Source organism: Haliotis rufescens, unplaced genomic scaffold, assembly GCF_023055435.1.
Source record: "Haliotis rufescens isolate VD_foot unplaced genomic scaffold, xgHalRufe1.0.p SCAF_9, whole genome shotgun sequence".
NCBI classification, from domain to species: domain Eukaryota; kingdom Metazoa; phylum Mollusca; class Gastropoda; order Lepetellida; family Haliotidae; genus Haliotis; species Haliotis rufescens.
In genome coordinates, this window is record NW_025964383.1 from 38,855,131 (window position 1) to 38,877,763 (window position 22,633).

Below are 22,633 nucleotides of genomic sequence, written 5' to 3' on the forward strand. Positions count from 1 at the left end.
TTTTGTGTTCTACACCTGCACCGATACGTGGATCTGGGGCAATTATAACAACTGAGTAAATAGTTTACACATCATTTCATTTTTTTGCATTAAGATACCGACATACATTTTAAATACTTTTCTAATGGATCACTGCGTATCTCAATATGGGGAATCGAACCACGGTTTTCCAAGCGAGGAGCGAACGCTCAAACCACTGATACCAGCATGTCCAGCGTAGCGAGCAATTTGTAGATAACCAACCCAGTGAACAAATTATCTATTTCCATCTGTTTATCGGGAAGAAAATAGCAGAGTTCCTGATATCTTTTTGAGCAATTGAGTTTTTACTTGAAGGTTTCTATTTCCATTGGATTATTACATTTTCCATTGGGTAAACAATGTCACTCTATTGAGTTTTTCCCAAAACAAGTGAACATTTTAAGATTTAAAAAAATGAAATATCTTTTAGATGTATATAACGGTTCTAAATATAGGTTGACTTGGAAAGTGAATAAGCTCGTAATTGTGTTTCGGAAATTAGCTCCGTTGTACACATTGGGTATTTACGCGTGCTGTTTTCAAACAATTGAGTTTTTCATTTTATGCATGTGTTTCCGTACGCAAGTTAATTGAAAGTAAATGGGTTTTGAATAGTTTTGGGGGGTATTTTACACAAATACGCAGCTTACCTGTAGCTCTGAAAATATTCCCCCAAATCCCACCCACCACTACCATAAACACTAATGAGACAACGAGACGAGACACTGAAGTACTGGCGATTTGACTTCAACCCACCCGTTACAACCATACAGCTTACTTTTGAAAGCGGCGTTTTAACCAATTTCACTCACTAAATATAACTCTAAACATTAGTCTGGTGATATGTGATTATGTTACACATTATATGTCAGAACAATATTATCTAAATAATATATTAATTCACTTACCTTATCGTTATTTTCAACGGTACCTCAGAAATCAAGTTCTTCGTGGATAACTTTCATAATGCACATCCAAAACCAAATCTTCCAAAATACCGTTCACTGAAGCGCGCAAGTGCTATAAATATTAACATTAAGTGTTTAAGATCATGTTCATATCGATTCTAAATATAACCTCACCAGTTTGTTTCAATTATTATGAAATGCCCCGACGCAGTTGTTCAATATACGTAACGTCTGCTTCCATTCTGAGTCTGGAATTAACGCGCAGGAAAAACTCGTGCACCGGAAGTGAGTTCCTATTGGTTCATATCGTAACCATAACATCACGTGACAATACTAGCGAACACCTGCGTGAAATGTACAACTCGATTTGACATTTGTTTATGTTCATAATGTAGTTTGAAAAGACGATTTCAGGTAAGGATGGCCAAGTGGTTAAAGCGTTGAATTGTCCCACCGAAAGCCCGTGTTCGATTTCCAACATGAGTACGGAATGTGAAGCCAATTTGGTGTCTCCTGTGATATTGCTAGGACAGTGCCGATTACAGGGATATACATAACTCAATCACTCATTTAAAGTGGCACAGCACTCCACGGCATAAGAAACGTTAACAATTTTGGGAGTTTCTAGTTTCATGTTTTAACAAAACGCAGCCAACATGGCCGTTTGTGATAAACTTAATTTGAACACTCAAACCATGAGAAATGACTTTTAACGATAACAAACGTAATTCACATACAGAACGATCTCTGATGAGTTTAAGGCGATAAAAGCACTGTAACATCGACATTTAGCACAAGATTATCACCTTGCAGAAAAAAATGCACTGAGCAGAGGCGGACCCAGAGGCCGTGGGTTGTAGGGGCAGAGGCGGATCCAGAGGCCGTGGGTTGTAGGAACAGAGGCGGACCCAGAGGCCATGGGATGTAGGGGCAGAGGCGGATCCAGAGGCCATGGGCTGTAGGGGCAGAGGCGGATCCAGAGGCCATGGGCTGTAGGGGCAGAGGCGGATCCAGAGGCCATGGGCTGTAGGGGCAGAGGCGGATGCAGAGGCCATGGGCTGTAGGGGCAGAGGCGGATCCAGAGGCCATGGGCTGTAGGAACAGAGGCGGATCCAGAGGCCATGGACTGTAGGAACAGAGGCGGATGTAGAGGCCATGGGCTGTAGGGGCAGAGGCGGATGCAGAGGCCATGGGCTGTAGGAACAGAGGCGGATCCAGAGGTCATGGGCTGTAGGGGCAGAGGCGGATCCAGAGGCCATGGGCTGTAGGAACAGAGGCGGATGCAGGGCCATGGGCTGTAGGAACAGAGGCGGATCCAGAGGTCATGAGCTGTAGGGGCAGAGGCGGATGCAGAGGCCATGGGCTGTAGGAACAGAGGCGGATCCAGAGGCCATGGGCTGTAGGGGCAGAGGCGGATCCAGAGGCCATGGGCTGTAGGGGCAGAGGCGGATCCAGAGGCCATGGGCTGTAGGAACAGAGGCGGATGCAGAGGCCATGGGCTGTAGGGGCAGAGGCGGATCCAGAGGTCATGGGTTGTAGGGGCAGAGGCGGATCCAGAGGCCATGGGCTGTAGGGGCAGAGGCGGATGCAGAGGCCATGGGCTGTAGGGGCAGAGGCGGATCCAGAGGCCATGGGCTGTAGGAACAGAGGCGGATGCAGAGGCCATGGGCTGTAGGGGCAGAGGCGGATCCAGAGGCCATGGGCTGTAGGAACAGAGGCGGATCCAGAGGCCATGGGCTGTAGGGGCAGAGGCGGATCCAGAGGCCATGGGCTGTAGGGGCAGAGGCGGATCCAGAGGCCATGGGCTGTAGGGGCAGAGGCGGATCTAGAGGCCATGGGCTGTAGGAACAGAGGCGGATCCAGAGGCCATGGGCTGTAGGGGCAGAGGCGGATCCAGAGGCCATGGGCTGTAGGGGCAGTGGCGGATCCAGAGGCCATGGGCTGTAGGAACAGAGGCGGATGCAGAGGCCATGGGCTGTAGGGGCAGAGGCGGATCCAGAGGTCATGGGTTGTAGGGGCAGAGGCGGATGCAGAGGCCATGGGCTGTAGGGGCAGAGGCGGATCCAAAGGTCATGGGTTGTAGGGGCAGAGGCGGATGCAGAGGCCATGGGCTGTAGGAACAGAGGCGGATGCAGAGGCCATGGGCTGTAGGGGCAGAGGCGGATCCAGAGTCCATGGGCTGTAGGAACAGAGGCGGATCCAGAGGCCATGGGCTGTAGGGGCAGAGGCGGATCCAGAGGCCATGGGCTGTAGGGGCAGAGGCGGATCCAGAGGCCATGGGCGGTAGGGGCAGAGGCGGATCTAGAGGCCATGGGCTGTAGGGGCAGAGGCGGATCCAGAGGCCATGGGCTGTAGGGGCAGAGGCGGATCCAGAGGCCATGGGCTGTAGGGGCAGAGGCGGATCCAGAGGCCATGGGCTGTAGGAACAGAGGCGGATCCAGAGGCCATGGGCTGTAGGGGCAGAGGCGGATCCAGAGGCCATGGGCTGTAGGAGCAGAGGCGGATCCAGAGGCCATGGGCTGTAGGAACAGAGGCGGATCCAGAGGCCATGGGCTGTAGGGGCAGAGGCGGATCGAAAGGCCATGGGCTGTAGGGGCAGAGGCGGATCGAAAGGCCATGGGCTGTAGGAGCAGAGGCGGATCTAGAGGCCATTGGCTGTAGGAGCAGAGGCGGATCCAGAGGTCATGGGCTGTAGGGGCAGAGGCGGATCCAGAGGCCATGGGCTGTAGGGGCAGAGGCGGATCCAGAGGCCATGGGCTGTAGGGGCAGAGGCGGATCGAAAGGCCATGGGCTGTAGGAGCAGAGGCGGATCCAGAGGCCATGGGCTGTAGGAGCAGAGGCGGATCCAGAGGTCATGGGCTGTAGGGGCAGAGGCGGATCCAGAGGCCATGGGCTGTAGGGGCAGAGGCGGATCCAGAGGCCATGGGCTGTAGGGGCAGAGGCGGATCCAGAGGCCATGGGCTGTAGGGGCAGAGGCGGATCCAGAGGCCATGGGCTGTAGGGGCAGAGGCGGATCCAGAGGCCATGGGCTGTAGGAGCAGAGGCGGATCCAGAGGCCATGGGCTGTAGGAGCAGAGGCGGATCGAAAGGCCATGGGCTGTAGGGGCAGAGGCGGATCGAAAGGCCATGGGCTGTAGGGGCAGAGGCGGATCCAGAGGCCATGGGCTGTAGGGGCAGAGGCGGATCCAGAGGCCATGGGCTGTAGGAGCAGAGGCGGATCGAAAGGCCATGGGCTGTAGGAGCAGAGGCGGATCCAGAGGCCATGGGATGTAGGGGCAGAGGCGGATCGAAAGGCCATGGGCTGTAGGAGCAGAGGCGGATCCAGAGGCCACTGGCTGTAGGGGCAGAGGCGGATCCAGAGGCCATGGGCTGTAGGGGCAGAGGCGGATCGAAAGGCCATGGGCTGTAGGAGCAGAGGCGGATGTTGAGGCCATGGGCTGTAGGGGCAGAGGCGGATCCAGAGGCCATGGGTTGTAGGGGCAGAGGCGGATCTAGAGGCCATGGGCTGTAGGAGCAGAGGGGGATCCAGAGGCCATGGGCTGTAGGGGCAGAGGCGGATCCAGAGGCCATGGGCTGTAGGGGCAGAGGCGGATGCAGAGGCCATGGGCTGTAGGGGCAGAGGCGGATCGAAAGGCCATGGGCTGTAGGAGCAGAGGCGGATGTTGAGGCCATGGGCTGTAGGGGCAGAGGCGGATCCAGAGGCCATGGGTTGTAGGGGCAGAGGCGGATCTAGAGGCCATGGGCTGTAGGAGCAGAGGCGGATCCAGAGGCCATGGGCTGTAGGGGCAGAGGCGGATCCAGAGGCCATGGGCTGTAGGGGCAGAGGCGGATCGAAAGGCCATGGGCTGTAGGAGCAGAGGCGGATGTTGAGGCCATGGGCTGTAGGGGCAGAGGCGGATCCAGAGGCCATGGGTTGTAGGGGCAGAGGCGGATCTAGAGGCCATGGGCTGTAGGAGCAGAGGCGGATCCAGAGGCCATGGGCTGTAGGGGCAGAGGCGGATCCAGAGGCCATGGGCTGTAGGGGCAGAGGCGGATCGAAAGGCCATGGGCTGTAGGAGCAGAGGCGGATCCAGAGGTCATGGGCTGTAGGGGCAGAGGCGGATCCAGAGGCCGTGGGCTGTAGGGGCAGAGGCGGATCCAGATGGGAGGTTTAGGATTTCCACCATCACCCCAAGATGAAAACCAAATGTAGTATGTTGTTGGCAGTAAAATTAACTGAGAGAACCTTTTTGATATTTGGGACCGCTCTCTTTTAAAAATGCTTGTTTCGCCCATTTCTCAGACACCTTTACTTGTTAACCGCGCCCTCGGTCTAGTCACTTTGAGACCTGGGCCATGTTCTACAAAGCGATCTTAGTGCTACGTTGATCGTAAGCCTATGGTAAAATATGGGAGTTACGACCAACTTAGCACTAAGGTCGCTTTGTGGAAGCCTAGGCACAAAAGCGATCTGAGCGCTAAGATGATCGTAACTCCCATACTTTAACACAGGCTTGCATGGCCCTAAGACGGCAGTAATGACGTCAGAGATGTTAGGCACGCGCCGTGCGTCAGTGACAGAACAGGAACTGGCAAAGAGTTCTCTACTTCTGATGAGAATCGGTTCCAACTCTTCAGAAAGGATGGGGGAACAACGTCGACGAATGACACGTTGTTGTATTCAGGAGGTCGAGCTGTATGGTGGAGGTAGTGTCGTAGTATTGGGAGGAATCCGTGGTGACGTCAAAACAGACCGAGGGCCCGACCCATAAAGCGATCACAAGGCTATGTTAAAGTATGTCGTAAGGCTATGTTAAAGTATGGGAGTTACGATCGTCTTAGCGCTTCAGTCACTTTGTGGAACGGGGTCCTGGTCGTTTTCGATGCCAATCTGACTGCCCCACGCTATATCGACCAGGTACTTCGTCCCGTTGGCTTGCCTTTTCTGCAGCAGAATCCAAGCACCCTGTACCAACTAGGCAACGCCAGACAAGGCAAGGCTTACGACCAACTGTCTGCACGCCATGCCGTGGCAGCCAAGATTTCCCGACACGTCCCCTAATTATATATGGTAACGTTTATTTTGCTTTTCAGTTTAACTTCTTATAGATAGATGAAAAAAATAATTGTTAGATAATTCATGAAGATTGGGTGTCTTCAAATGACTTCACTCAAATGTACGAATTCTAATATTGCAAAAATAATATATATATTATTTGATCATTAATTGTAAAAGATGACTTCATATAAAAACCTAGAATTAAAATCAGTATAATGCATGCTAGATTTTGCTCAAATGTGGATAAAAATTAATTGACGTTCTCTTTAAGAAACACATCTTAAAGTGCAAAATATATATTTCTATTTGACTTAAACCTGGATACCACCAGAGCAAAAGAAGGGAGTTAACTCATGTAACCTTATGGGCAATAACAGCCCTTGGACATGGGGTGTCGGTTGTGTTTAAAGGGGGATTGACTCCAAAAGTACATTCGAAGGATCTGTAGCTGAAATGAAAATAAACTCCTTAATGGTAGCAGAACACGCATGTTTCTCTTTCGATCCTTAAACTCACACTACATGTTATTAGAAAATATGGGGCGGTGGGGTAGCCCAGTGGTGCAATAGTCTGCTTGTTACGACGAAGGTCCGAGTTCAATTCCCAACATAGGTACAGTGTGTGAAGCCAATTTCTGGTGTCCCCGCTGTGATATTGCTGGACTATTGCTAGAATTCCAGAGTTCTCTAGATATTCCCACTCTTTAACATTGCCGGACTACAGTCTAAGAGTGAGTGAGTATGGTTTTACGCCGCTTTTAGCAATATTCCAGCAATATCACGGCGGGGGACACCAGAAATGGGCTTCACACATTGTACCCATGTCGGGAATCGAACCCGGGTCTTCGGCGTGACGAGCGAACGCTTTAACCACCAGGCTACCCCACCGCCCCTACAGTCTAAGATCCCTTTGTGGGGCAGTGCTGGATATATACATGTCTATGTTGGCAAACCCAACAGCTTCTTATTACCGAGGTACACAGACGACAAATAGCAGTTGCAGCAAGTTTACAAGCAGCGTAAGTGAGTATGGTTTTACGCCGCTTTTAGCAATATTCCAGCAATATGACGGCGGGGGACAACAAAAATTGAGATTCACACATTGTACCCATGTACAATGGAACCTTTAACCACTAGGCTACCCCACTGCTTCTTTTCAAGCAGAAATTTGGAACAGTACTCTACGCTTTAATTAGTCTGTATTTAATAAATTCTGACTGAAATAAAAACATTTTGGTGTATATTTTCTTTTGCCCGAAAGGTTATAAAAAAATCCATCTTCATAAACCCAAAGGGTTCAAAAGCAGATGTTAGATTGGATGTTCATGAAGATCAGAGGGAAAATCGACATAAAATACCACAATAAACAAAGTTCCAGCAACAACTGTTAGAAACATCATTGCTGGTGACCGATGGAGACCGTAACGCCACGTCCCAAGCCAATCTATGGAGGCGATTGGATCAAGATAATTTGTCATAATAGAATTAAATATAATAATCTGGATAATCAAGAGCATTGACTGTTTAAAGGTTTGAATATATATGAGATTTTCCAGTATGTATCATGCACATCTTGAAGAACATTTATTTATCTTTTTACAGCATGAAGTATACAAATTACAGAATCGCAAGTAAAGAACAAGTATATGTTTTAGAGTAGTGTGTTCACAGCCCATCAACACAATACACGCCCGATATGCACCAGTCCTGCCCTAAAGGCTGGCGCTCTTGTTTACAAACGCAATCTGTTTTATCCCTGTCAAAGTCAAAAAGTCAAAAGAAGTTCATTGTACAAAAGGCCTCCGGCCCATATACAAGAGAGAATTCCGCATGTAAATACAATCCTAAATGTTACACATTGGGATATACACGTTGTTTGATTAATTCATTTCTTTTGGCTAATGCATGCTTAATATATGGAGAAAGATTTGATATATTAGATTCGTTCTTTGCCGTCAGAATAATTGCAAAGGCGTTTATCGGTGACATTGCTATTAGGTGATCTTTTATATATCTCTTTCGAAGAATATTGTAAAATTGTCTTTACAGTGTATCAGATGGCCCAGTCGTCTACATTCGCTATGCAGAGAATCCCAGTTCGTCCCACATTAAGCTGACACGCCGAGATACAGCTGGAATACTGTAAATGTTCAAAGCGGCCTTAAACCATACTCACTCGCTTACAGTATATTAAAATATTTGGACTTCCTTTTTCCTAGTATGTCTTTTGAATCCTTATTATTTATCTCTCTAGTCACCCCTTCCACTCGATGACCCTATGGTACAGTATACTTACCTCTATACATGCATGCTTTACGGTCTACACCCCCCAGACACCCCAATACATGCTTGCATGCTTTACGATCTCCACCCTGCATACACCTCAATACATGCTTGCATGCTTTACGGTCTCCACCCTCCAGACACTTCAATACATGCTTGCATGCTTTACAGTCCCCACCCTCCAGACACCTCAATACATGCTTGCATGCTTTACGGTCTCCACCCTCCAGACACCTCAATACATGCCTCCATGCTTTACGTTCTCCACCCTCCAGACACCTCAATACATGCTTGCATGCTTTACGGTCTCCACCCTCAAGACACCTCAATACATGCTTGCATGCTTAACGTTCCCCACCCTCCAGACACCTCAATACATGCTTGCATGCTTTACGTTCTCAACCCTCCAGACACCTCAATACATGATTGCATGCTTTACGGTCTCCACCCTCCAGACACCTCAATACATGCTTGCATGCTTTACGGACTCCACCCTCCAGACACCTCAATACATGCCTGCATGCTTTACGGTCTCCACCCTCCAGACACCTCAATAAATGCTTGCATGCTTTACGGTCTCCACCCTCCAGACACCTCAATACATGCTTGCATGCTTTACGGTCTCCACCCTCCAGACACCTCAATACATGCCTGCATGCTTTACGGTCTCCACCCTGCATACACCTCAATACATGCCTGCATGCTTTACGGTCTCCACCCTCCAGACACCTCAATACATGCTTGCATGCTTTACGGTCTCCACCCTCAAGACACCTCAATACATGCTTGCATGCTTTACGTTCTCCACCCTCCAGACACCTCAATACATGCCTGCATGCTTTACGGTCTCCACCCTCAAGACACCTCAATACATGCTTGCATGCTTTACGTTCTCCACCCTCCAGACACCTCAATACATGCTTGTATGCTTTACGGTCTCCACCCTCAAGACACCTCAATACATGCTTGCATGCTTTACGGTCTCCATCCTCAAGACACCTCAATACATGCTTGCATGCTTTACGGTCTCCACCCTGCATACACCTCAATACATGCTTGCATGCTTTACGGTCCCCACCCTCCAGACACCTCAATACATGCTTGCATGCTTTACGGTCTCCACCCTGCATACACCTCAATACATGCCTGCATGCTTTACGTTCTCCACCCTCCAGACACCTCAATACATGCCTCCATGCTTTACGGTCTCCACCCTGCATACACCTCAATACATGCTTGCATGCTTTACGGTCTCCACCCTCCAGACACCTCCATACATGCTTGCATGCTTTACGGTCTCCACCCTGCATACACCTCAATACATGCCTGCATGCTTTACGGTCTCCACCCTCCAGACACTTCAATACATGCTTGCATGCTTTACGGTCTCCACCCTCCAGACACCTCAATACATGCTTGCATGCTTTACGGTCTCCACCCTCAAGACACCTCAATACATGCTTGCATGCTTAACGTTCTCCACCCTCAAGACACCTCAATACATGCTTGCATGCTTTACGGTCTCCACCCTCCAGACACCTCAATACATGCTTGCATGCTTTACGGTCTCCACCCTCCAGACACCTCAATACATGCTTGCATGCTTTATGGTCTCCACCCTCCAGACACCTCAATACATGCTTGCATGCTTTACGTTCTCCACCCTGCATACACCTCAATACATGCTTGCATGCTTTACGTTCTCCACCCTGCATACACCTCAATACATGCCTGCATGCTTTACGGTCTCCACTCTGCATACACCTCAATACATGCTTGCATGCTTTACGGTCTCCACCCTCCAGACACCTCAATACATGCTTGCATGCTTTACGTTCTCCACCCTCCAGACACCTCAATACATGCTTGCATGCTTTACGGTCTCCACCCTGCATACACCTCAATACATGCTTGCATGCTTTACGTTCTCCACCCTCCAGACACCTCAATACATACTTGCATGCTTTACGGTCTCCACCCTCCAGACACCTCAATACATGCTTGCATGCTTTACGGTCTCCACCCTCCAGACACCTCAATATATGCTTGCATGCTTTACGTTCTCCACCCTCCAGACACCTCAATACATGCTTGCATGCTTTACGGCCTCCACCCTCCAGACACCTCAATACATGCTTGCATGCTTTACGGTCTCCACCCTCCAGAAACCTCAATACATGCTTGCATGCTTCACGTTCTCCACCCTCCAGACACCTCAATACATGCCTGCATGCTTTACGGTCTCCACCCTGCATACACCTCAATACATGCTTGCATGCTTTACGGTCTCCACCCTCCAGACACCTCAATACATGCTTGCATGCTTTACGGTCTCCACCCTCCAGACACCTCAATACATGCTTGCATAGATTACTGCGTCGATATTTTACGACGCTTCTATACTGTTTGAGTTATCAAATAACGGAAACCGTCGTTCATATTTCATTTACAAAAAAACTGTATTAAGTTTGTGATGTGAAGTTTACGCTACATACGTCTGTTCCATTGGACGAGAGATGGTCACATAAACGCGAAACTGAAGTTCATAAGCGTATGAAAGACACATTTTAACGTTCAAACGTTTTTCAGTAGGCTGAGTACTAAAATGACGTAAACACTAACGGACTACTTCCACATTACTGGACAACCTCTTGGGAATTTCAAACACGAATAACGTTCATATAGTTTGGACATTACCCTGTGAAGGTTCACACTTCAATGCACTTGTACAAAGTGAAAGGCAATTCTTAAATAAAGCACACCGTGTCTTTTGAACTATCGCGAATGTACTCAACAACATGACTCGACTTGGTATTTGTTATAGTCGGATATCCCCATCAAGTGTTATAGTCGGATATCCCCATCACGTGTTATAGTCGGATATCCCCATCACGTGTTATAGTCAGATGTCCCCATCAAGTGTTATAGTCGGATATCCCAATCAAGTGTTACAGTCGGATATCCCCATCACGTGTTATAGTCAGATGTCCCAATCACGTGTTATAGTCGGATATCCCAATCACGTGTTATAGTCGGATATCCCCATCAAGTGTTATAGTCAGATATCCCAATCACGTGTTATAGTCGGATATCCCCATCAAGTGTTATAGTCGGATATCCCCACCATGAGTTATAGTCAGATATCCCCACCATGAGTTAAAGTCAGATATCCCCATCAAGTGTTATAGTCGGATATCCCCATCAAGTGTTATAGTCAGATATCCCCAGCAAGTGTTATAGTCAGATATCCCCATCATGTGTTATAGTCGGATATCCCCATCACGTGTTATAGTCAGATATCCCCATCAAGTGTTACAGTCGGATATCCCCATCAAGTGTTATAGTCGGATATCCCCATCGTGTGTTATAGTCGGATATCCCCACCAAGTGTTATAGTCGGATATCTCCATCAAGTGTTATAGTCGGATATCCCCATCATGTGTTATAGTCGGATATCCCCATCACGTGTCATAGGCGGATTTGTAGTATGTTGTAGGCGGATTTGTAGTATGTTGAAGGCGGATTTGTAGTATGTTGAAGGCGGATTTGTAGTATGTTGAAGGCGGATTTGTAGTATGTTGAAGGCGGATTTGTAGTATGTTGAAGGCGGATTTGTAGTATGTTGTAGGCAGTAAAATTATCTGAGAGACGATTTTAATAGTTCGGAACCCTCCCTTTTAAATATGGTGGATCCGCCCTTGAGTGCGGTGCACACTAAAGCGTGCTGCAAGACTGTCGTTGGTGTCAATGTTTGCAGCCTGCATCTCTTTTCCCTGACCCTCCGCTTGCCTTGATAGTATTGTTTCAATGTTTACAGTTAAAATTCAGCTCGCCCACTCTCGTACTCAAGAAACGTTACTTGAATGCAGAAATCGTGAATACGGTGGCCATGTTTAGTAAATGAATAAGATGTGTTTGTTTGTTGTTTAACGCCGCACTCAGCAATAGCCCAGCTATATAACGATGGTCTGTAAATAATCGAGTCTGGACCAGACAATCCGGTGATTGACATCATGATCATCGATCCACACAATTTGGAAACGGTGGCCATGTCAAGTGAATGAATGCGATTTGTTTGTCTTTATTTAGCGTGTTGTTTAACATCACTCTCAGCAATATTCCAGCTATATAACGGTGGTCTGTAAATAATCGAGTCTGGATCAGACAATCCGGTGACTGACATCATGATCATCGATCCACACAATTTGGAAATGGTGGCCATGTTAAGTGAATGAATGCGATTATTTTGTCTTTATTTAGCGTGTTGTTTAACACCACTCTCAGCAACATTCCAGCTATATAACGGTGGTCTGTAAATAATCGAGTCTGGACCAGACAATCCGGTGATTGACATCATGATCATCGATCCACACACTTTGGAAACGGTGGCCATGTTAAGTGAATGAATGCGATTTGTTGTTTAACACAACTCTCAAGCAATATTCCAGCTATATAACGGCTGTCTGTATGTTAATTGGACCAGACAATCCAGTGATTGACATCATGAGCATCGATCCACACATTTGGGATACGGTAGCATGCATCAACCAAGGCAACAACCGCCCGATCCCGTTAGTCGGATCTTACGACAAGCATTGGTAACTGAAGATCAAATGTAACCCGGATCTTCACGGGTAAAGACTATTACTCATAATTATGTCTAACTTAAACTTTAACTTTAATGAACATTACGATCAATTTAATCAACATTTAATCAAGATTTCGTACTGTGTACCACAATGCCACCACTCGGTCATCGATTAAAATAATATATTACTAATTATATGATACGTAGATACATATGTTATGTCATATTTCGCGCCACGGGATTCGAAACTACCACGGGCACCTGCTATGAAATGTTAGCTCTGCTTGATGTTGCGGTAAGTCGGCCATCGTTGTTGTCATTATCATCACGACCGTTCAAAACACACGTGCAGAGTGACAGCTGAATCTGGAAAATAGACGCGGGTTTGTACAACATGGTTTTATCGCATTTTCCCACATTTTATGAACGAAAACAACATTAACGTGCGTACTGTGATGAGTCATACCAGAGCTTTGTTTTTATGATTGGTAAACGGTGGAATATTTGGGATTCCGATGTCGGATTCCGATGCTGGGTTTACGAACTGTTGTCAGTCTGTGATGTTGTTTCCAACACAATGACAGAATAAACAATGTTTGTGTCATTGATGTACAGGGATTTTGCGGGATGTGGAAATCGTATTGTCACACAGGTTTATAGCGAGCGTGATCGTGCCCACTTGGAACCATTTCTCATAAAAAACACAGGACAAGATAAAATACATTTTTAATATGCCAGATGACTCATTGAACCTTTGAACAAATCCCTTCAGTGTACTAAGTTTAAGATTTCTTACTGAAAAGGTTCAAGTGTGTATCTCTTTAATTGTGAATGTGATATTTGTTAATTAATGTGAAAAAGCAATGAACAATATTAATTAATTATTGATCTATTGATTTTCGAATCAAGAATGACACCTGTCAGTTTATAACAAGATGTGCGTTGAGAAAAATACAAATATAGCTTCCATCCAAACTGTCTCCTTACACATTTTACATTGCCACCATGAAAAATAAAGTAAAAAAAATGATCAGACCATAATAATAAAAATGAATAATATTGCACATGCAAAAGAATGATTTATAACTAGATGACTAACTAATAATGTACCCACCCAGTTTAACAGAAATAAATTACATTTTATGAAAAAACAAATCAGGATTGGGGCAAAACATGCCAAACATATTGTCAGTTATTGAAGAGACTTGTACATGTCGATTTATTGTGATTGTTAGATTAGGAAGAAATAGGAACCCACTGAAAGTAGAGGATTGTCAGTCTTGGTGACTTGGCCGGTTGCATGTCATCATGCCCCAACGTCTTAGATCGTTGTTCATGCTATCACTCACTGGTTTGTCTGGTTCAGACTTTATTTACGAGCTTGTGTGGTCCAGCTGGAATATTGCTGATGTCAGTGTTGAACTACAAACATTTCATGTTTGATATTAGGGCTGGGACAGGTAACCCAGGTACCCGGGTCAGGTGGGTACTGAGGTGGACCCGGGTACCCACAGGATTACCTGGACCCGTGGTTAGTCACGTGATATATTGTTCAATGACAAAAAAGTATCCAGAACTCTATCATTCTATGGCTACACTACGAGTCACAAATGTTCGCATTCCTTCTGACTTTTCATATCTTTGAATAAGGATATAACTTGAGTCAACTTCAGAGAATGCATGACCAGATTGTTTAATACATGTATCTAAATACGTTTTGCCAATGCCATGATAACAAAATGACCAATCGGACATTTTGTACCTATCTCTTAAGACCTAGAGTGGGTACCCGGGTAGGGTCGGGTAATAGAGGGGTGGGTACTCGGGGAGTAAATTTGGATTCGTCCCAGCCCTATTTGATATGCATCTTGGCCCTGTTGTCTCAGGTGCTGCAATTGTCCATGCCGAGTTGCTTCCCTTGGGCACGCCAGATACCTATGATTGTGGGTTTGAATCCTGGTTCGACCTGATTATGTTTCTAGGTTTGTCAGCACCATACCCCTACTTGTGGGTTTCACCAAAGTGGTTAACTTCTGAGCACCACATCACTTCAGGCTTTCTATCCACAGTAAGCTGACATGCAGGGACATAGCTGGAATACAGTTCAAAATGGCATTAAAACCGAGAAGGAAAAGGGGTGATATGCTCCTTCTAAATCTCAGGACAATTCAACCGCCATATCATCGTGTAGCAGATGCATGTAGCGTGGGGCTTGTCCTCGAACAAGCAGTTTTACTCTCACTGTCGCCTTGAACATCTTTAATGATCTTTTCGTGATTTTATATTTGGCAATGTGATGGATCTACTTTTAGCTGTGACATGTGGTTGGAGTATCTCATAAGATAACATTTGTGGATGTTTTGTTCCAGATTTACCCTCATGGAGATACTGGAGAAACAGTGACCACACAATCGTGCGCAGTGAGAATGGCGGAGTCGTACCCCTCCTTGGATGTGGGTCCCCAGCCAGAGTTGGACCAGCCTGACTACAAGCAGATGAGGGACGATCGGATGGACCGCAACAGGCAGGCTATGCAAGTAGGTCGCTTGTCACCAGTTCCTCGTCCTTCGTGAGTTCCTGTTTAGAATTGGTCCTGGGCAATGTATGCTGGTTCTATGACTTACAGGATAGGGTGGTCAGTTTCAGAGTCTTGGCAAATTCTATGTCATTGCACCTCCAGTTTAGATTGTTGCTTCTAATATCAATCACTGGATTGTCAGCTCCAGATTCAATTATTTACAAACTGTGTCATGTAGCTGGAATATTGCTGAGTGTCGTGTAAAGGCGATTACCGGTAAATGTTTTTGTTTGGTTTGTTCTTAAAACGTTGGTATTTGAAAAATAATGTAAAAAAAATCCTGAATTTGAGCCTCTCAACTGCACACAAAAGGCGCATAAATGTTATCATTTTCCTGTCCAAATGACGGCACAACCAGATATGTTATATTGAAGGGCCATAACTCTTAATGGTTAGAAGCCAAGCAACTTCAATTCAATGAAATTCATGAATTGTATTATCAGTGGTTTGGAACGTCCGAGACTCGTCCTTCTTAGACAGTTAGAGACCAACTATATTGTATTCATAGGGAGGTTTGTAAAGGTGCAGGAATTTGTCTAGGATTCCAAACTAATAGTTACTTTGCTCAAAGTGGTCAGTGAAGTACAAAGCCTCTATATGCTTAACATTAGGTATTCCTGTATTATATGACTTTGGAAATTTGCAATTCCAATTTGGGAATTTCACTGAAATTTGCTGTAGACTTGAACCCAAATATCTGCCTCTGAGCAGGTCTAGATAAACAAACCCCTGGAGTGTTAAAAAACATGAAAATAATAGTATCTGAGTGACTCACTTTGAGTTGAGTATGTACAGAATGTAGGAGCTATGTAGACCATGTGACCACGGATGACGTCACTTCCTGTTTGACTGGCATTCTACTGTACTGACTGTTGTCCTCTTGTCTTGCAGGCATTGCATCCAGGGGTGTTGAAGGAAATTCTGCCCAAGGTAAGATATGGCTTCGAACTAATGACAGGGTTTGCCCAACACTTATGGTCCTATGGATATTGTCCATTGTTTTGGGCGTTACTTGTTTCTTTGCAAAAACCTCTTAGGAGGTATTACTTTTTCTAGTAAGACCTTGCACCAGGTATGAGGTTGTACCTGGTATTAGTAAAACCAGGTATAAGGTTTTACTTTTTCTTGTAGTAGAAGATGAATTTTGGACTTAGTATTACAAATGTCCAGTGTTCTGAAATCGAAGACAAGATTTGAACCTTTTTGTTATGGAAGATGGGAATCGAACCCACAACCTCCTGATCAGTTGTCAGGGACTGTAACCTTTAGACCAGAGAACTGGTTGAAGACGGGTGGTTCATTTAAAGGTACCATGTTTAGCGAATGTTTCCTGGCTAGACGAGAAACCTGAGAGGCTGCTTACTACCTTAACTCATATTATCGTCAATATAAGGATATGCGAAGGTTCTTGTATATGTTATTATTACCCCGTGAAGATCCCGGTTAGAATAGACCGCCTCCGTGGTCTAATGGTAGAGCGTCCGCCCGGAGAGCGGAAGGTCCGGGGTTCGATCCCCAGCCACGTCATACCAAAAGACGTTAAAACATGGCACTTGTTGTTACCCTGCCTGGCGCTTGGCATTAAGGGGCTAAAACAAGGACTGGTCGGCTCGGAGTCAATATACTGTGACTGAGTGGGGTAATCATGTTAAACTGCGGCATGGTATCTCAGTGAGCTAGCACTATAAATCGGCATCAGTCCGGACTAGTACAAGCAGTCACATACACGTGCATGCACGTCGCTATATAAGTGCAATAATCTTGGACGCGACGTTAAACCCTATTTCACCTCACCTCACCCAGTTAGAATAGGTCTTCAGTAGCCCATGCTTGTGGAGTTGTCTTAAAAGGTGACTAACAGGTTTGGTTGATCAGGCTCTTGGTTGATCCATGTCATTGTATCCCAATTGTGTGGATCGATGCTCATGATATCAATCACTGGATTGATTGGTCCAGACTTGATTATGTACAGATTGTAATGGTCTTATTGACTTCTGGAACTTCTGTTTAGAAGGTTCAACTTTCTAGTGAGTCAAAAGCGCATGTCTGGTTTATAGCCATGTTTAATCAACTAAAGGGGAATAACTCCCAATGATCTACAGTACAGTGCTGGTACAACAACTAGCTATAATAACTGTGTACAAAGCACTGGTGGAACATGCTATAATGTAAACACATTAGATATATTGACTTACTGCTACACAGATCACTGCCATATAGCTAAGTTTGGCGTTAAGCAATAAACAAACTTGTATATATTACCCGTTGTGATATTAGGGAGGATACTTGACTGTGCACATCTTTGAGTTGACCTAGGTCACTCTATTATTACAGTGTTGCATAAAAATGTTGATGGCATCATGAACAATGTACGGGAGATAATTACTCGGGTTAATGTATGTGTCACATAGTGAGTGAGTGAGTTGGGTTTAACACTGCTTTTAACAGTATTCCAGTTATATCATGGCGTGTCAGCTTAATGTGGGAGGAAAGCCCAAAGTGATGCAGGTCTCAGGTCACATGGACTGTCTGTGGTAATTGATAAGTTACATATAGAGATAAATAAGAGAACATGTAGCAGTATGTGTAATATAATATTATCTCATGGACTGCGATAAAAGATGAGTTGCATATACTCATAAAAAATAAATAAGGGATTATGCTGCAATATATGTCTTATAATATCACATGGACTTTGGTAACGGTTGATAGCATACACTGATTATAAAGAAATAAGGGAACATGTGTTTTACATAATAGTATTATAGGATAAATAGAGAATGTCCTCCAGGTGTCTTTTGATATCGAATATATCAACACCGTTGATGAAAGTGGTAAAACTCTGAGGCTTGCCGAGGAGTCTTTCCACTTTTATCAACAAGTGTTGATATATTTGATATCAAAAGACACGAGGGTGAGATTTTATTTATCATCCAACATCATTCTTCCAACTTTTTCAATTTGTAGACTGTAATAAGCAGTGTCTTAAGTGTAAAAAGCACTGCTTACAGCTTCAGTAGCAGAGCCATTAGTGATGTCATTTGATTGTGACGTTATGGTAACCAATCACAATGGTCTGAAAAGTATTGTGTTGCAATTTCATTGCAGCGATATCTACAATGTAGATATCGCTTGATCGCCCCCTAGCGATATCTCCTGTGGGAGCCAGTTTGGGATGATAAATTACATATACCCAGGGTTTTACGCGACACACAAATGTTGAAATTGGATGCAGAAAAAGAAATTACTGAAAGCCCGAGGGATACGCAGTAATATTCATTGCACCTACAGTGCATGAAGAACAGTTGTGGGTGTCTGTCATTTCGTCCATCAATCATGACCCCTGTCCACATGATCATTGATTCAGTCCAGGCCCTAAAGTAATTATCAAGATGTACAGTACACTTCACCATTTCATTACTGTACAGGACCCTCATATTGCCTGCAAGGCCCCTTATGATTAATTATTGGGGTCATCGGGATTCCCGTTTTTGTAAGTCAACATAAAACCTTGCTTATACTGATGGTATAAATAGATGTAAAATAGTACATGTATATGTTATAATAGACTAAAATCTAGTCTCTGAAATGAACATATCGTACATAAAAAAACAGTTGTTCAGTTATCTTAATGAAAATATAATAAAAAGGAGCCCAGTGACTCTCTTCATTTTCAGATACTGCAGTGATCTAGACTTGCCAAACATTATAGACTTGCATGGGCTGTATTTGATATATATTTGTATCAGGGTCTGTAAGAAAGACTAATGTTATAATAATATTATCACATGGGCTACGGTATAGGTTTATGGAAGAAGAAAGGTTGCTCCTGTTTTCAACACATCATTAACACATCATATCAACAACATTAGTACACAAAGAAGAATACAAACAAAGTGACGTGTCAAAGCAATGCCAAATAAAGGTCAGTCATCTTGCTTCCTTTTACATGTTGTTACGTGGTGATTCCCAAATAGAAACAATATCTTTATCATGTTTATCCAGAAATCTGTACATAAAAGAACTTAGTGTGAAACCATCAAACAACCAACAAGTGGTACACAATCAACAAATATATAACCAAATTCACTAAGTTTACAAATCAATACTAATTACTGCACAGCAATTACAATGGCAGTACACAATACAGGGGTATTTATTCAATAAATAATATGATGGCAGTGGTCAGTATCAAATAAAAAAATACAGTGGTGATAGCAAAAGTCAGTGATAACAATATATATTCACCTAGCGGTGACAGTGGTCAAGCATCAAAGATGGGCTAGGCAGGTATGATGAGCGATCCTCACATGAAAGCTGGTTTTGATGTAAAAAAAATGCATGAGATACGTCAACACGAATACCAGACTACACTAGCATCAAAATGTAGTTACTTCCTGATGACTGATCACTGTCAAAACACAATTGCAATGAACGTCTACCTAATCTCAACAGAAACAATGAAACACAGCTACAATCATTGTTAAACACTAAAATATACTGTCATTTAACAATGTTCCCTTATTTCTTTCCCTGAGTATATATCAGTTCCACTGTTGATTGTTCCCGTGCCATTGTCCCACTTAAACCTCTGAGTGGTGGGCATTGATTATTGATTTATCTAATATGACATGGAATACAGTGGAAGGAGAATAACACCCCTGCATGGAGTAACTTGATTATATTTCCGATACTCCATGCCACAGCTAGGTACTACAGGACTGAAAGGATTTCAGGTCCAGATCATTGTCAGGTGGCATGTCAATAAAGCTTGATGGATGGGAGCGGACATTTTTGGCTAAATTGCTAATATTTCTGTTGATTGAAGATTTATTGCATGAAGTACACATTTATATGACTTCTACTGCCCATTACTGGGATACAGAGCATAAACCTAATGTTTAATTTTGTTGGGTTGGGTGGTATTTTATTGGGTTAATAATATTGAATACATTTGAGTTTAAGCCTGTTAATGAAATGATTGTGATTATCTGTCCAACTCTTAGCACTAGATCTGTCTTTCTCACACACAGATGGAGGGCACAGGTGGCCCAGTCGTCTAAGGTGCTGCAATTCGCTGTGCAGAGTTGCGTCCCTTGGGCACGCCAGAAACCTATGATTGTGGGTTTGAATCCCGGTTCGCCCCGATTATGTTTCTAGGTTTGTCAGCACCATACCCGTGCTTGTGGGTTTCACCGAAGAAGTAAACGTCTGAGACCTGCATCACTTCGGGCTTTCCTCCCACATTAGGCTGACACGCCGCGATATAACTGTAATACTGTTATAATCGGTGTTAAAACCAACTCACTCACTCACTCACACACAGAGGGTTGAGTAGCCCAGCGGTGCAGTTAGGTAGGCTGATGACTGAGTTTGATTCCCCACATGGATGCAATATGTGAGACCTCTTCTTTCTATATCTGTCAGCAATTTTAGCCAGTCCGGAGCCTGATCCCAGTCAAATTATTTCCCTTCTTGTTCCATCAGCTTATATTAATCTGTATAAAAAGACAAAAATGGGCTGAAAGTAATGCAAAATACAAATTTGGGCCAGTAGACTCAAACAGTTTTAGCCCAGAGCAACTACTCTCTCTCGGGGCGGTCGGGTAGCCTAGTGGTTAAAGCGTTCGCTCGTCACGCCGAAGACCCGGGTTCGAATCCCGACATGGGTACAATGCGTGAAGCCCATTTCTGGTGTCCCCCGCCGTGATATTGCTGGAATATTGCTAAAAGCGGCGTAAAACCATACTCACTCACTCACTCACTATTACTCTCTCTCAGTGACAGATTTCGCAAGTGGGCGTGGCCTAATTTGCTTCACGGAAACATTCACACAAATATGATACTTGGTTAGCCAGTCAAATGCGATGGAATCACTTGCCATTTTTTAACTTAAAAATAACCTGTATCAGGTGTTTGCTGTGTGATTCAGTCTGTATGTTTGTGTTCTGCATAAGACTGCGTGAAATGCTGCTATGACGACTCCCTAAGACATTGTTATGTACAATCCATGTGTGTTATATATCATTAATTGTCTATTCTGGAAATGGGAAAATATCCTTATAGGATCTCCCACAACCTCTTTCCTTTGAGTTTTGTGATAGTGAACACAGTTGAGATGGATTTTTTTGTAATTGAATATAGTGCTGGATGTATTTTGAGGGAAAAAGTACATATTTTCTATTTTCCTATTAAAGACATTAACTGTGCTTTTAGTCAGCGTGAAAGAGGTCTGGGAAAGCTTTCATGTTCTAAGCCCTACAGCTAGCTTTCATATCTTTAAAAATTAGGTGTCTGTGTAATTATATTTCCATTTCCATGGAATCCTTTCTGAAACATGGATAGTGTCTTGATCAGAAGAGTTGAAAAACCTGGTGATTCCAGTACTATTCTGTCTGGATTAATGAGTCATTGTTTCAAAATTTCATGTCAATGGTCCTACCAGAATCATCAAGAAAGTGGGCTTTCCACATTAACAGTGTCCAGAATAACGAGATTTCACTGTATTGAACTGAGCCTGGTCAATTCCATAACTGTTACCATGGAAATCAATGTCAACTTTTACAGTAGATCTGTAATTCCTGGAAACGCGGAAAATCGTGTTTTTTAAAACAGTAGTCCGCGGAAAAAAATCATCTTCCCCATGAAAATATAATCAAATATTAAAAAAGAAACACTCCGAAAAATATGATCGAAAACCGGACAACTGTCGCGAATTGTTATGTTTTCGATCAGAGCTTTCAGCAGCATAGGTTTGCAAACATCATACATTTTCGATCACGAATCCTTGCACTATAACGTGGGGTGTGGCGTCACACAGAAATTGTAAATACTCAGAGTCAGATGGTGGCTTGTTTTTAAGATAAAGTTGTCTTTTAGCCTTGTAGTCTTTTAGCCTATAAGTGCATGACCCCAGACCCCCCTAGACTTTTCCTCTTTTTTCGGGAAGACCTGCTCACATCCATGAATTCCAAACACTTCACACACTTTTGTCTTCCCACCCTCAAACCGTCTTCCCCAGTGTTGGCGCCACGAATTTACCGATGCCAGCATGTGATGGCCAGACCTTCACTATTGGAACTTCTACTGGGTATTGATTCCCCGGTACTGATGTGTGAGCATTAAATCGGCCATCGCCATAAAGTCCAGTGTTGGTTCACAAGAGCACCATGAATTGACGAATATTGCCCAAGAAGTCTCGGTTTAATACTGGCAGAG

General features: G+C 44.6%; 3 protein-coding genes across 3 annotated transcripts in view; 1 reads left to right on the top strand and 2 right to left on the bottom strand.

Moving 5' to 3' along the window:
• Nucleotides 1-1,731: 1,731 nt before the first annotated feature.
• On the bottom strand, nt 1,732-2,391 carry LOC125377359 (putative proline-rich protein 21). Its single transcript, XM_048390410.1, has one exon. The coding sequence runs from the start codon at nt 2,389-2,391 to the stop codon at nt 1,732-1,734; it is 660 nt and encodes a 219-aa protein (XP_048246367.1).
• Nucleotides 2,392-2,455: 64 nt separating this feature from the next.
• LOC124139586 (putative proline-rich protein 21) lies at nt 2,456-3,547 on the bottom strand. Its single transcript, XM_046506763.2, has one exon. The coding sequence runs from the start codon at nt 3,545-3,547 to the stop codon at nt 2,456-2,458; it is 1,092 nt and encodes a 363-aa protein (XP_046362719.2).
• A 12,758-nt stretch (nt 3,548-16,305) lies between these two features.
• Nucleotides 16,306-22,633, top strand: part of LOC124139562 (IQCJ-SCHIP1 readthrough transcript protein-like) — a 301,810-nt gene continuing 295,482 nt past the window's right edge. The window contains exon 1 of the mRNA XM_048391185.1: nt 16,306-16,345. The gene's annotated coding sequence lies outside the window, so the exon portion shown is untranslated. The remainder of the gene's footprint in view (nt 16,346-22,633) is intronic.